Below are 15,195 nucleotides of genomic sequence, written 5' to 3'. Positions count from 1 at the left end.
TGAACCGATGTCGTGGCCGCGCCTGGGACGTTTCAGCCCTTCAGGGGTTCCCAGACCCTTTTCAAAGTCAAGGGCCCAGATGCGAGGCGGCCGTGAGAGGGTGTCCAGAGCCCCGGTGTGGTAAAGTCCACCAGCCGGAGGAGCCCCCCCATCTGGCGAGTTGAGAGCTGTTAGGTAATACTTGGTGGAGAATTACATAAGCCTCCAGTGTAGGTGGGTGGTAACAGTGAGAGGAGTGAAACCTGGTGCACAAATCACTCATCCTAATACTTCATCTTTTTGTGCTCCTCCGCTGAAAGAGATAATGTGACATTACAGAGAGTCTTCTTTTTGGGTGGGGGGCCCAAACTGGGACTGTTTCATGAGCACTTTTAACCGGCTGGCATGAAAAGAAACTGTAACCATTAAATAACCATTTGCTGCATTCAAATATTTTCTGTGTACACGAGAAGAGTACATAAAAACGTCACCTCGTAGTCATCACATCGTGATTTAATATTTTCGGTACGCTATGCTGTGTTTGTTAACGTTTACCAAAATGGGTCGTGGAAGCTGATTTTTGTTGTTGTTGTTGTATGTTAAACTAATATCTAATTTTTTAGCCATCAAGAGTTTTTCATAATAACTTGAAATAATGCATCTAAGGAAAATATTCGATCTTCCCTCCGTGCCTTTTTGCATTTTCTGCAGTACTTTACTTTAGCTCTTTAGCTTGCGTCTGTGGCTTCTAGTCGCCCTCCCCCTTTTCCCGTTGCCTAGCAACCGTGCTCCTTAAGCCGTAACCACGTGAACGCTCAGCATCCGCCAGCTAACGCGCGTGTGCCCTTCGAGCAAGGTGCGTACGTCTTAATTATCGTGTTTGGTCCGCCCAACTAAATATATCCCAAATATTCTCAATTTACAACGATAAATGAGGGAAAACTGCAAAACCTCACATTCAGCTAGCAATCAGTTAGCATCCTGTTAACTACGCATAAAAACAGCAAACAGGGAAATAGCTCGCAAGGCTGTGTCTGAAATAAAAATCCACCTCTGAAGCTCACTAATTATAGCCACACCCATATTTATAATTCACTGACAGATTATGTTCCGTTTGTTTAATTTGGCCAAAAGTGAAAGATAGCAATAGCTAAAAAAAAACCAAATGTTTAGCTTTTTTTTTCTGGTGAAAAATCATCCAACACGCAACCTTAACTAGACGGGGTTTTTTTTCACTTTTGGTTTAACAAACAATATATATATATATATATTGATAATTTGTGAGTTTTAAAGTTTTACAGCTAGGCTAAATGTTTGTTTTATTTTTTTCAAATTTAAGAGTAGTTTTAATTTTTTTAAAAACACCCAAGAATGAAGTTACATCCTTGAATTTTCCCTCCAAAATGTAAGAGTGCCACTAAACATACAGCAGCTCATAAACAATTCTATTCAAAAAAAAAAATCTGCTGTGAAATAGAGGCGACGTGGCCTCGGAGGGTGTGAGTGTTTGACCAGAGGATCAAATGAACCTTTCTTTATTTTCCTCAGGTGTGTGCGCGCGGCTGCTCATTTGTTTGCCTCTCTGCATGGCCAGAGGGAATTTGAACAAAAGCACAAAGGTCATTGTGCCAGACCTCATCCTCTTTCAGGTTATTTGTTTTCCTTGTTCTGGAACCGCCGCCACACAGTTCATTCCTCATAACGTCCGGGAGGAGCCTGGCAAAATATGAGTCATTGAACAACCTGCACGCTTTTTAACTTCCTTGTTCTGTTTGAAGTTGCTCTTATCAGGTCTAAAGGTAAATTCAAAGGATTTTGTGTGTGTGTGTGTGTGTGCGGAGGATACATTGAATTTGAACACTCCTGTGCTGCTCCTGCTCGTGTCCTAGAATAAAAATAATAATAATAATAATAATTTTAAAAAAAAGCCCCTGACCTGATTAAGCAGCTCCTTATCGCCGCACAATCTTCCTCCTGCTCTCTGCCCAACACTCACACCCTGTGTCCAGCTGATGAACTGCACCGCCTCCTTCACAGACCGCGGACACAAAACCACAAGGAAAAATAAAAACCTCTTTTCATTTTTTTTATTATATCAAAATACAAAAATTTGAGAGGAAAATTTTGTATGGGACTAAGCATTTGAAATGATATGGTGACATGAATACAGCACTGCTTTCATATTCTCATAGACATGCCATAGATAGAGCATAGATCATGTGCTAGGACCCATGTCTACGTCATGATGAGCCACCGGGAGTGAGCCTGTGCGTTTTTTTTCCCTATAAAGGCTGTCGCTGTACATCCGGGCCAGTCGGAAACAGGCCGGTGTTGCTTTTCTTTTCTTTTTTTTGTCAGTTTTTTTTTTTTCCAGTTTTTTTTCCAGTTTTTTAACATCATAGTTTGTTCAGGTTTCTGTTTACTCGATAAACAAAACGAGATCCATGGCAGTTGAACATGAAGAGTGAGTAAAGACATGATCTCAGACGATACAGAATTCACTGGACAGCAGTGGCAAACGAGAGAAAAGTAATACAAATATTATACATAAGGCTTTGGTACAGCACCATACAGTATGAGTTAATTGCTCACAAAAAGTTAAGTGAAGCGTAAATACCTGATGTGGTGACTGAACAGAATGACAAGTCTAAAAAAAAAAAACAACAAAGATATCAGGTTGTTTTCTAAAAGAGAGTAAAAGTACAAAAAAAAAAAAAAAAAAAATTTTTTTTTTTTTTGCTCTGAAATATTTACATATGAACAGTATGGAGACAGATTATGCACACACACACACACACACACACACACACACACACACACACACACACACACACACACACACACACACACACACACACACACACACACACACACACACAAAAACATATAATACAGAATGTAAACATGTGATGTACAGCACAGAGTTCAGTGGATTAAAGTGAAATGAAATGGAGTAAATTTTCTTCCTTTAAGCACTACTTGGTTTGCTTGAGTATGAGCATTAGCTAAAACAGTCAACGATGTAGTGCTTATTGTAGCCTACGATAATAATACATTCTAGTTTCTCAGTGCTGGTACACATGAAAAAACAGAGAATACAGAAAATACTACATATTTCTATTTTTCAGTCCAATAAACAACCAGCTCCGGATGTCCATGAATGATTGCTAAATAGGCGTTTTTTTTTTTGTATTGTCTCTACATGCAAGATTAATACAATAATAAATCAAATCTGTTCTAAGTATCATCCTACCAGCACCCAGTGATGCACTAAAAGCTGTAAGCAGAAAAATTCTAAAAAATAAAATAAAAAAATAAAAACTGAGCTAAGTCCAAAGCAGCCCTCTTAAAACACTGTACATGTTTCTGGTAAATATGCAAAAAAAACAAAAACAAAAAAAACCCAACAACAATCAAACAAAACAAAACAAAAGCCCGGAAGACGACATCCATTTGTAAAAAACCCAATGGGGAGGATGCGTGAGCTTTTCCCAACTGACTTTTTCTACCAGGAGGATCAATACAAACTGATGGCTCGTCGTGGCTATACTGTACAGTACTAACGGGATTTTGGGTGGGATGGAGTGAGACGGTTTGCGCCCCTGCAAGTAGTGTGCTTGAAAAACAGTGCTGTCAACCAAAGACCTACAGGAAGTGCGTAGAAAAGATCCTGACGATGCTCTCGGATTCCCTCCCGCCGTGTCCCCGTGGCGCGTCCTAATCTAAATCCGGTTATGCTGCTCCGCGTTAGGCTGGGTTAATATTCTCAATGTCAGCACAGATATACTTTAGAGAGGGTACCTTGGAAGCACAGACAGACATCGCAAACACACGATAGAAAACAGGTCATCTCCAGTTCATTTTTGAATGTCACAAGTCTCTATTATTTGAGGTTATACTTCTACTTTTTTTTTCTTTTTCTTCCAGTATTGTCTATCACTGTCGTCACACCGCGGTGCCGTCACGATCGAGGACCTAAAGAGTGTCTCTACCGTAGCGAGTTCAGCTGTTCGAACACACTCGGGGGTCCAAAGAGTTGCTCGTGGGAACAGAAAAGAAGAAACAAAAACTTTAGACCTCTATTCTACAGCACCACAAAGTTAAACATAGCACCAAGTTGTAATGTTTCAAAGCAACTATGCCCTAACGCACCTTTTTTTTTGTATTTATTTTTTTTCCTTCGGCAAACTAATGTAAACACAATTGTTCCTCCGCAGCACGCGGTTATTGTACGTGACTAGATCACGTCTCTCTGGACAAAAAACAACAAAAACAAGTTTCCTTCAGTTTGTTCGCTTTGGACACGTGACGGCGAAGAGATCTGGAGTGAGTCTACATGTGCGGGCAAAAAAAATACAGTATTACTTTGTTCCAGGAATATTATAGAGGGCAACACACTTGTTCTGCTTCTAAAGCTGTTTCCAGTGGGCATTCACGTACTATACACCAGAGAAAATACTACTCCACTTGTGCAGCCAGCGGGCTATGGCGATAATACACTGTACGGTACTAACATTAAGTTTTTCTTTTCAGGTAAAATAACGTCTGCTAAAGTATGACAAATTAGGCACCTTAAAATGTTTGAAAAACGTTATCCACTTAAAGCCGTACTGTAAGCAAATACTTTCATATATAATCTAATTTCTTTTTAGGTGGGATCCTTCCCGTCTTTGTCGTTTTCATACATCCTTCGTACAAGAAGGTCTTCCTGTAAAACATGGTTCGGTTTATCTTTACAAATACAATACACACCATGTACAGTACATAACAAATATAGAGGTTTTTTTTTTTCTTCTTCCTATCTTACACTAAAACCAATTCGTTGAAGTAGAAGATGCACTTTTGTCGCTCACTTTCAGGCAAATCACCGCTTTTTGAAAAAGACTTCAGGTATCAAGACGTCGGAGTCGATCCGTTGGCGTGGACGTCGGGAGGAACAGCTTCGGGTTCGTCGGGGCTCTGTTTGATATGTCTTTTGGGGTGATTGAACTGGCTTTAACAACACAAGGGGGGAAAGAAAATTTTTAAAAAAAATTTAAAAAAAGGAACCTGTCTGGAACCAAATGCAGGAATTTGGACTCAACGTGCCAACTGGTCGGATTGCAGGTGAGCAACGCACCGGGTCATTCAATGTACCGTGACATTGGGACATTCATCTCCTGTACAGCAAAATGTACATTCATTATCGGTTAGTGTCAAAAAAAACAAAAAAAAACATACAGAGAAGTAGCTGGCAAGTAATACACAGGTGTTAAAGATAAACAGTCGGGCTGGCCGTTGTTTGAGTATTTTCCCATTGCTTGAAGCTGCTGTTAATATCCTCACTTGCTCTTTTCATGTGCAGCGCTTCAGGATTTTTCCACTACAGCAACATTTATTCATTTATTTGTCTTTTTTTCTTCCCCAAAATCTAAACATCTGTATTTTTTATTACTTATTTTTACAGGTTTTCTGTCTTTACTTAACGTGGTTATACACAGTTGAAGCAGGAACTCGTGTTAAAAAAAAAACAACAACAACAAAAACATGAGTTATTTGCATCTTCTGTAAGCTTTTTCCTCTCATGTTGTCCTTGGCTCAGAAAGTAAAAACCACACACAACACCGGAGTCCCTCACTTCCCCCAGAGAGACACGTATGAGAAGGCGAAGGAAAAGGCAGTTCATGTTAGAAAAAACAAAGGCAAAAAAAATTTAAAAAAAAGGCACCTCGAGAAGTGCCACATTTCACAAATGATTCCTTGATAATGAAATACACGCTACAGCACATTTCACGCGTTCGTCTGACCCTTCGAGTCCAACCTCTGTCGAGCATTTAAGTCCCAAATCCGTTTGAGAGATCTTAACGCGGCGCCGCAGTGATGAGTGTAAACGCACCACGCACTCAAATTAAGACACTGAAGTCCCTCTGGTGGTTGGCATCGGATCACAAAATCAAAATAAACACAATATGCCAGCTGTTACTGATCATAAAAAGCTTCTAAATTAGGCCATATCATCTGTTTGAATGAGAGCGGCGTGTGTCATAGAAACCTTTTTCGTCCACACGTTTGCGGTGTGAATAAAAGGTCAAGTACGTACAGTATACCACAAGAATTACAGCAACTCTGCGTTTACTCTGAGGTATATTTTGTGGTAAGAACCCTGTGTTGAAATACTGACACTATTTGTATTGTAGGAAAGGTGGACTCATGTCCGAGGACGCACCAGGCTTAACAGTACGCTGCATCGCTGAAAAACCTAAAGATATGGACCCCTCTACGACCAGTGAGTGAAAAATCGTTAACGTGTTGTGACGTACTCGACCAACACAGTTTTATTACTGGAGGAGGAAGCTTAATTCCCTTGTTTTGACTATTTATATACATTATATATTTTCAAGTGAAATTCCTCAGATACGAGTCGCCGCGGCGACTCAGAAAAAAAGCCATTGTTCTTGTCTTCGGGTGAGATTTCCGACCCCCCTCTCTCCCCTCCCCCACCCACCCACCCACCCACCCCTGGAGTGTCCCGCTCGATGTTTCCCCCGCTTCCCCCAAACGCACGCGAACTTTTAGAGACGATCGGAAACGTATCGGTTTGGTGCGGCGGTGGAGCAGGGAGGGCCGAGGCGGAGGTCGGTGTCGTACGAGTCCAATGGCTTGGTGGGCAAACGGGTCAGCGTAGAGTCCCATAATTTGGGCCCTCGGAGTCAGCACCGTCCAGGATGCCTGTCTGGTCCTCCTCGGACTGCCTGCGGCGCAGGAAGGACGCCAAGTGGAGATAGGGGCTCTTCTTGTTTTGCTTTTTCCTCTTTCTGTGGAAGTTGAGGTCCACTCCCTCCTGGGGTGTCTGAGATTGCTGCTGGGTCTGAGAGGGAGACGCACCTGAAAGGGAGGCGCAGGAGTAACACACCAGCCACGCATTTTAACACGGGCGCTCCGATCTACCGGCCAACGATCACAACCGGCCGATATTAATACTACAAGTTTGAGAGGCCGATCACAGGACGCGAAACTGTGCGCGCGGCTAAATTCACCGGTTTCGCCGGTCTGCTGGAACATCCAGGTGCCTGGAAACGTTTTTATTACTCTTATTAATAAATTAAAAAAATAAAAAGTATAAAGAGAGATGTTTCCGTGGTCTGTTTGCTGACATCCTGGCAGATGAACTTCAGCAGCAGAACTGCGACGTAACTGAAAGGAGCCACAGAGAAAGCTCCACCAGCTGCTCCTTCACGCTGCTCTGTATGCTGAATTGTTGGATGACGGTGGGGAACAGAGTGTCAGCCACATCAGCAGCAGATGAACCTCTTAACTATCGGAGCCGGTGGTCACACGAAGCCGACAGGCGCTTGTTTTTTTTGTGTGGTTTTTTTTAGCGCGACAATAAAAGCCGCGAGCGAGCGACTGTTCAGCGCTGCAGGGAATATAATCGATGAGATGAGGAACAAACCGTCTGCAGAGACGCTTGTATTCGTACAGAACAAAATGCATCGACGCTGAAGAAGATGTCTGTGCGTCTGTGCACCCTGTGTGTCTCTCTCTACTGTCCCCACTGAGCTCTGGCTCTGAGGCCGGAGATATACTCGCTTTAAACCATCCGGCGTCTGTTTGGAGCGTTGGTTCACGACGCAGAGAGTTGTTAACGTGAACGCCCGGTTCAACAGCCAAGTGTGTTGCCTGTCAATAAATATAACATCTGTCAATTCATATTACTTTATTATCTCAGTGTTGTTAAGAATACTTGAATAAATAAATAACGCTACACGATGAATCGAGAGTTTGAAATAGACCCTGCGACCGGTGGACAATCCTGATCGGAGCACCCTCACATTTTCACATCTTTTGTGCGTCTTCCTTTTTACCGTCGGACGAACCTGTTCTCCTCGCGGAGGTTGCGTTGTTGTTGTTGTTGGCAGCCACTCCCTTGGCTTTAGTAATACAGTGGTGTAGCAGCGCTGGTAAACTCTCAGACCCGGCAGTATCGCTAGACGCACCTAGAGGTTCCCTGAGAGGACGAGACACAGCACAGCACACGGCGTTCTGCATTAATCCGGCACTCGCGTTCGGCCTCGTCTCACGAGTGAACAAGACAAAAACAACACTCTTTCATTTTTCTATCTCCACATGATTGGATGAGCTCTTGAACTTCTACTGATTTCCACTTTCTATCTGCGGTGATGGATGATAAAAGTTAGACACAAAGAAAGACAGACGAAGAGGGAAAGAATGGCAAAGAGAAAGGAAGGAGGGTTGACAGAAGGTGACAGGTGAAATTGGTGAAATTATTGAATATACATTTGTTTCTTAAACAATCAGTACGTTAAAGACCCAGTCCAGGATTTATCAGAAATACGGTGATACAGAAGACATCTTTATTCTTAAGGTTTATTTGCTGTTTGTATAATTTGAGGTCCAAAAACAGCACTTAAAATGGGAACTAACACATTTCAGGTTTCGACAGTGATCATTATACCTCATTACTCATCAGGGTTTGGGTCTTTAAATAGTGACTGCTTCAGAAATGCGGGCAGTATCGGCCTCTCTGCTGTATAAAACTCATGAAATGAAAATAATTTCTGGAACTGTAAAATGACTGTTCCCATAACAATGAATCAACAATTTCTCTTCCAAAATCCTCAGAGACCATTATTTGTGTTAAACTGTTGGTCAGGGGTCGCCAGCCTTTGACACAGGAGCCTAAGTGGAGTACGAGGAAGCAAATAATACAATAAAATATAGATATCAAAGTCGAAAATATATTTGTGGTTTCAAGGAAAATTTAAAAATTTAAATTCATCTCAGTTTAGTTTTACATCTCCAACCTTCGCCTTTCTCTGAAATTCGACCAACAACCGTCTGTTTTGCGGCCGTCTCTTTAAGGCGCCTTAATATGAGTGATGCTCTCTTCTGATTGGCTGAATTTTTTTTTTTTTTTCCTTGAGTGACACACGCCCAGACCAACCACAGGCTTTCTTCGGTCTCGCTATCTCCGCGACTGAATGAGCGCTTGGTGTTTTAAATCCACGTTGAAAGGTTGGACCGCGGGCCGTACTGAGGGTGGACACGTGACGTGACGCCCGAAGTCCAAACGGCTCAGGCGCCAAACACTGAACGTTTTTAAAACCTTGACGGTAGTTGTACAGCACCCAAAGCTGCTCAATGGTCAAAACAGAAGTCTGATTTTGTACGACACGGGACCTTTAAAGGAGGCTCACGTCAGCGTGAACTTCAGCACGCGTCATCATTACGTGTGTGAATTAGTACGAGAGACGGGATCCTGTGCATGCAACACACCTACAACTTACTGCAAATGAGCTCAAATTTAAATTTCCCGCGAAACTAACTACCGCCGCGGGCTTTTAAAGCCGACGTTGATCCCAGAAAAGGCTGCCGACCCCCTCGTGGTCTGCGCGTTCAGCCAGCGCCTCTTGGACCGTTAGCTCAGTGCGCTAACGTGAGACAACTGTATGCGTGTAGGAAGGTGTTTCTGAAACCTGAAGAACTATTTTCATTTCATGAGTGATACATGCTAAGTTGGATGAAAATAATCAATGTTTAATCAGCACAAAATAATCACATCCAGTTGAAGAGTGTTTTCACTTTCCGTGGTCTGTTTTAGAAGCAGTTTTACCTCGTACCGAATACTCAGGTTTTGTTGTCCATCTCTCATAGAAAGATGCAAATAAAGTTCAATAAATAAAAGTCCTCACAAACTCTTTGACATCTAAGTTCAGGTTCATGAGGCTCGGTGTTGGATCAATGTCTTTGCCTTTCAAAGAACTTGAATACAAACAGCTTCATAAACCTGACTTAATGCTTTCATTGAGTCATTGAGCCGAACATGAACTGTTTCAAAAGGAACACAACGCTTTAGAGATGCTGTCCATCATTTGTCGCTGTGGAGAGAGAGATTGAGAGCCGTTAGCAGAGAGGGGGGGAGACAAATCTGAGAATTACAGTCCTGCACAGATTGAGAGCATTTCCATTATCACATGGACTTTGTGCAGCAGAAGCCGCAGCGTAATAAGGTACATTACATATCCATAGACATAAACACCGTACAGCACACTTTCATAAACATGAACACTGCGTACAGAGGCTTCACCATGCTGACGGGAGGAGATGGCAGGAAGAGGAAATGGCCGTTAAAGAACAAGTCACATGACAGGAAGAGGAAATGGCCATTAAAAAACAGTCACATGACAGAGAAAACGAAAGCACTAAGGACAACAAATGTGACAAAGAATTTAGTTTGAGAATCGTTGTTATTTGTTTGGTCGTAGAGAGAAGTTTAGAGAATGCATGCATGGCATTTTGCACATGGAACAAAACTTTAAAGGGGAATACTCTAGTCTATCATTCATGTGCATCCTCTATTGATTCAAGGCTTCTTTTTCTTTTTTTTTTCTTTTCAGTTTTTTGTTGTTGGTGCGGGGAAAACATGTCTGTCTTCAAACAATGATTCTCCACAGTCCAAAACCACTCCTCCAGCTTGCTCACAAGCCTAATTACTGCAGCCTACGCCACAGCAGGCTACTTACTGTGCCTGGGAACTGTATTGACAAATGTGTCCTGCAGTCATTATCACCATTAGTTGTAGTTCACTTGAATCCAGCACAGAGGCACAACCCAAAGCGATTCCCCTTTAAAGGAGAGAGTGATTAGAGCCCTCCCCCTGCTGACCCCTCCCCTCTCAGACATGGGTCCGACCCTTACCTATTGCGGCGTAGGGGACCGGGTCACAACAACGCTGCCCAGATAGCTGAGATCAATCAAAAACAAATCAGGTAAGACCCTTACCCTTCTATAAAGCAGCAGCCCTATAAGCTACTTTCCCTGAGAGGCCGGTGACGGCGCAGGAGCAGGTCTCTGCTCCGTGGCTGTAGCTACCGTATGACTGTAGCTGCTAGGGTTGTGAGGTGGGTGTGAGGGGGCGCAGGAGTGTGTGCAGTGCAGAAACTCTGCGGGGTGTAAATGCAAACGAGTCTCAGCTGTGTTTTTATGGAGGTGTAAAAAAAAAGCGTAAAACATACACAGGGGCCATTGATCTGTCAACGTGTTGGATGTAATGGGGGTAAAAACAAAATCGTCTTAGTGTGTTCCCTGTTGAAAAGAGTTTTTATCTCTACGGGTTTATAATAATGCACTCTTTGTTAAGGGTTTATAAGTTGTAACTAATTTGTTAGATAACTTATTAAGTTACTGCCTTAATGGTTGATAAATCATGAACTAATGCTGTCGAGAACAGTTGCGTTTTGGCTCTTAAATTTCACGGAGAAGGCCCCTCCCTCCAATGGATCGAAAAAGGCTCGGTAGCGCCTGAGCATGACTACGAGGGACAATCAAAAAGCGCGAACGGAGCGCAGCACCGCGACGCAGCGGGAAGCAACAACATTCGCGAGTATGTATTGTGACCTGCAACCGGCAGCTTCGGTAAACCTGTTTTTGAGACCACTGGTGCTTGTGTTGTTACCGTGGTCCTGAAACTTCAGCAGAGAAACAGAACATTTCCTGTCAAATTGTTGGGGAACAGAAAGAAGTCGCAGGAGCCAAATCTGGTGAGTACGATCGTGTTGCTTAGAAACTCACCTGTTTTCAACACAGTGAGCGGTCGTGTTCACATGTTGGAGATCCCTGTTGCCATGGCGCCACAGTTCAGGTGGTCTGCAGTGAGTGTTTTCCCTCAGACGCCTCAGAAGGTCCCAGTGGAACTCGGTGTTGACAGTCTGACTCTGAGGGGACGAATTCACGGCGACACAAAGAAAACCCACCTGGTGTCTCCTGACCTGAACGCACCTTCTTGGGTCTTGGACAGTGAAGCTCCGCCCCTCTTGAGACGTTGGACGTCACTCAGAACTTTCAGACTTTCTGAAGCATTTCAAGGGTCTCTGTCGACCGTTTACACAGTTTGACCCAAAATCTGATGTTTCTCTGCTCCAGTTTCAGGTCCGCGGTGAAATCACAAATGTTCACGAACCAGTGGTCACAAAAACGCGTTTAACCAAGTCGTTGATATTTATCAAGCGACGTTAACTTGAAATAATTTCCCCTGCTCCGTCAACTTCTCCGTGCTGCGCTCCGTTCGAACGCAACAGGAACTGTCTCCGACCCTCGTGTGTAACAGCTTTATCTTTGTTTTTAATCAAAGCACAAACAAAGAAGCTCCTCTTTATGGCTTACTAACATTATAAATTTTTTTTAAAAAAAGATCAACATTTACAGCTACAGATCTGATGGTTTGTTACCGAAGCTTTATTAAGCATTTATGAGCTGTAACTATATTAACGGTTTATAAAACTGATAGGACCTGTTTATACAAACAAACGTTTGGGTTACTAGTTTGAATGCTGGGTCAATAATTAAGTGAATGCGTTAACTAAGTCATCAATTAACAGCAACAAACCATCAGGTCAGCAAGTATTCATGTTGACATTGTATTTAAAAAGGGTCAAAAGTTTCTTATTTGCTAACAAGTCGAGATACAAAGTTAATAAATCATTTGTATGGTATTTATAAATGTCAGTAAGTTGTTAATAGATGGCCAACAATAAGTATACAATAATTCAGCTGTTAATAAATAGATTTTGGTCAACATGCCAGAAATAAACTTTTCAAAAAAATGAACTCATAAAAGCCATTAATGATAATAATAATAATGATAATACAGCATTAGTAAACAGTTTATTAACCATTAATGACTCCACTAGTTACACCTTATGTATTCCTTATAGTAGGTGACTTATCAGAAGGTAAAAGTATAAATCTAAAGATGTAAACATTAAATTATATTATTAGATTAATAAAGTTGAGCCTGAAAAACTTTTACTTGTGTCTCACATCAGGTTTTCACTTCTATCAGTAATAAATCTGATCAAATTTTATTTATATCCAGCTGTGGAAAATATTTCAGTGTTTTGAGGTTCGAAATGAGGGACAGAAAAAAATGTAACAGTTTCAAAAACAGTAAATTTAAAAGGTTTCTTTCGCTAGTAGCTTTGGTTTTCATCAAAATCTTCCTTTTTAAAGTGGATTTTAATTTGCATTGAGATTAAATATGTGTTATTAAATAATAAAGACAAAAATACATGATCTTAAAATCAAATTGAGCTTTCACATGCCATTACAAGTTTTAGAGAGCTGTAATTTTTGAACTGACACAATGTGTGCTAAATGCAATTACATGCCTTCTGCATATTAAAATACAATATGCACCTTAATTATTCCTAAATGGACACATCAAAGTAAAACTGTGGGTAAATTACTGAGGAAATTTGGAATAAAGAGCAGACGAGGAGACAAGTCTCCTCCTTAAATAAATATGTGACTATTCTCTACTGGAATGGATCACCTACCCTGAGGCTGATATCTGGAGCTGGGAGGGCTCTGAGGGTAGCATCTCCTCCTCTGTCCTTCTCTGGGATGGCCTCTGCCCGAAAACATCCCTGCCCTCCAGAGGGGGGGAGGGAGACTGGGAGGGGTAACTGGCTGCAGTGGAGGCATAGGACATGTGGGCGTGGTAACTGGGGCTGTGCTGCCTGCCGCACTGGCTCTGAGTGGGGGAGGCGGTCAGGGAGGACCTCCGCGAGAAACTGACAGTGGTCGAGGGCTGCAGGGTGATCTCCTGCATCTCCAGAGACCGAGAAGTGCGGAGGATGCTGGGCCGCGGAGGAGGCCGGACTAGAATATCTGGGGAGCCCGGCTGGGTGCTCAGGGGGCTCTGAGACAGTGGAGAGAGGCGGGAGGGCTGGAGGACTAGCGGGGGTAGGCTGGGGTCTGCCCGGCGCCCCGCCCTCGGGCTGAGCCAGGACTGAGGGCTACTACTGGGGGCTGTGCTTGGGCTCCCTGAACGGGCTGCCGGGTCAGGGTAAGGCAACACTGGTACACCCACTCCGTGGGCCGTGTGTCTGAGCTGGCCGAGACTCTGGGCCTGTTGCATAGCTAAACGCCTAACCGGAGGCCCCGGGGGCCTGTCTCTGCCTGGAGGAGCCACAGGGACCTCCAGCTGCAGGAGTCCAGGGCTCATTGGATCCTTCAGAGAAGGGTAGTGCAGGCGACTGGGTGGGAGGGAGTGAGGAGGGTACGGGGGCGGGTCGGGGAGGTCCTGTGGATGATGTAAGGGATGGTGAGGTGGGTATATAAAGCGCGGGCCCTCTAGACCCAGGAAGGGTAACTCATGGGGCTGCCAGCTTTCAGGCGAGCGAGGAGGAGGGCTGTGTGTGTGAGACAGAGAGTGGCCAGAGGCGGTGTACTGATGGTGCTCCATCTCTCCGCTCTCCTCGGGGATGGAGGGGTAACCGAAGGGCCCCTCGGCGGTGCCTGGGGGGGAGGACAGCGCGGAGCTACGCGGGCTGATGTCAGGCATGTAGAATGGAGGTGGAATCCCTGATTCACCGCGGCTGCCTAGATACCCATAGAACGGGCCCTGGGGAAAGCCCCTGTAGCGGGAGGCCGGCGCCTGCCCTGAGGCGTGAAGTGCACTGCCCTCTGCAAAGCTCATACCTTCCATGGCCCTGTGTAGGCGGGGGCTGTAGGTGGGGGGCTGCGTTGACTCCAGGCTGGAGGACGTTGGGGAGAGCTGGGGCCGCAGCGTGGGCATGATGGGCGGCAGAGGCCCGGGATCAAAATCATTCTCCTCATCGGACTGCCGGAACTCAGGGTACATGTCAGACTCCTCTGCGAAGGGGAAGCCCTGGATGCGGCGGGGAGGCGGGCTTATCTCCATGACGAAGCGGCCGTCGGGACCGCGGCTTATCAGCTCAATAGGCGTGGTGACCTCCGCCTCGTGTTTGGACACGCTGTATTTCTTGCTGACTATGGCACGCTTGGTTTTCTTGTAGAAGGAGAGCTCTTTGTCTTTTTCTCTGTGAGGGCTGGGCAGCCTCCTGACGTACAGGCCGGGACCGTGGGAGTCCTCCGATGACAGAGAGCGAGGCCGAGACGGAGGGGAGCTCTCCGGACTTATCTTCCCCGACGATAACCTGATAAAAAAAAAAAAAAAAAAAATGCAGACACAAGGCACTGGCTGTATTTAAAACACACCAGACAAAATTCAAAGGGAACGTCGGTTAAATATCTGAAACCCCCCCCCCCCCACCCAAAAAAAAAAAAAAACTGATGCTGAAAATAAAAAGGCATGATTTCATTCTTAAACTAAACAGACACAAGACAAAGCCGAAGCGCTCGATCGAGGCAGCCGTAACAAACTACGTTATGATAATGACCAGCGGCATCCGG

General features: G+C 44.1%; 1 protein-coding gene across 4 annotated transcripts in view; it reads right to left on the bottom strand.

Moving 5' to 3' along the window:
• Positions 1-6,482: 6,482 nt before the first annotated feature.
• Positions 6,483-15,195, bottom strand: part of igsf9ba (immunoglobulin superfamily, member 9Ba) — a 66,703-nt gene continuing 57,990 nt past the window's right edge. For 2 of the 4 annotated variants that reach the window (XM_069712916.1, XM_069712917.1), the window contains 3 exons: positions 13,314-14,939; positions 7,836-7,966; positions 6,483-6,843 (listed from right to left, as the gene is read on the bottom strand). In XM_069712916.1, the coding sequence (XP_069569017.1) occupies positions 6,635-6,843; positions 7,836-7,966; positions 13,314-14,939 (1,966 nt within the window). In that variant the 3' untranslated portion in view covers positions 6,483-6,634. Of the gene's footprint in view, positions 6,844-7,835; positions 7,967-8,017; positions 9,858-10,677; positions 10,724-13,313; positions 14,940-15,195 lie in introns of those variants that run through there. The other 2 variants (XM_069712918.1, XM_069712919.1) reach the window with 2 other exon arrangements.

This window comes from Brachyistius frenatus, unplaced genomic scaffold (assembly GCF_029030835.1).
Source record: "Brachyistius frenatus isolate BFR_SWC_R1_liver_20210118 unplaced genomic scaffold, ASM2903083v1 Contig_114, whole genome shotgun sequence".
Classification (NCBI taxonomy): Eukaryota; Metazoa; Chordata; class Actinopteri; family Embiotocidae; genus Brachyistius; species Brachyistius frenatus.
The sequence above is the reverse complement of the archived record's forward strand: the minus strand, read 5'-3'. Positions and strand labels throughout refer to the sequence as shown.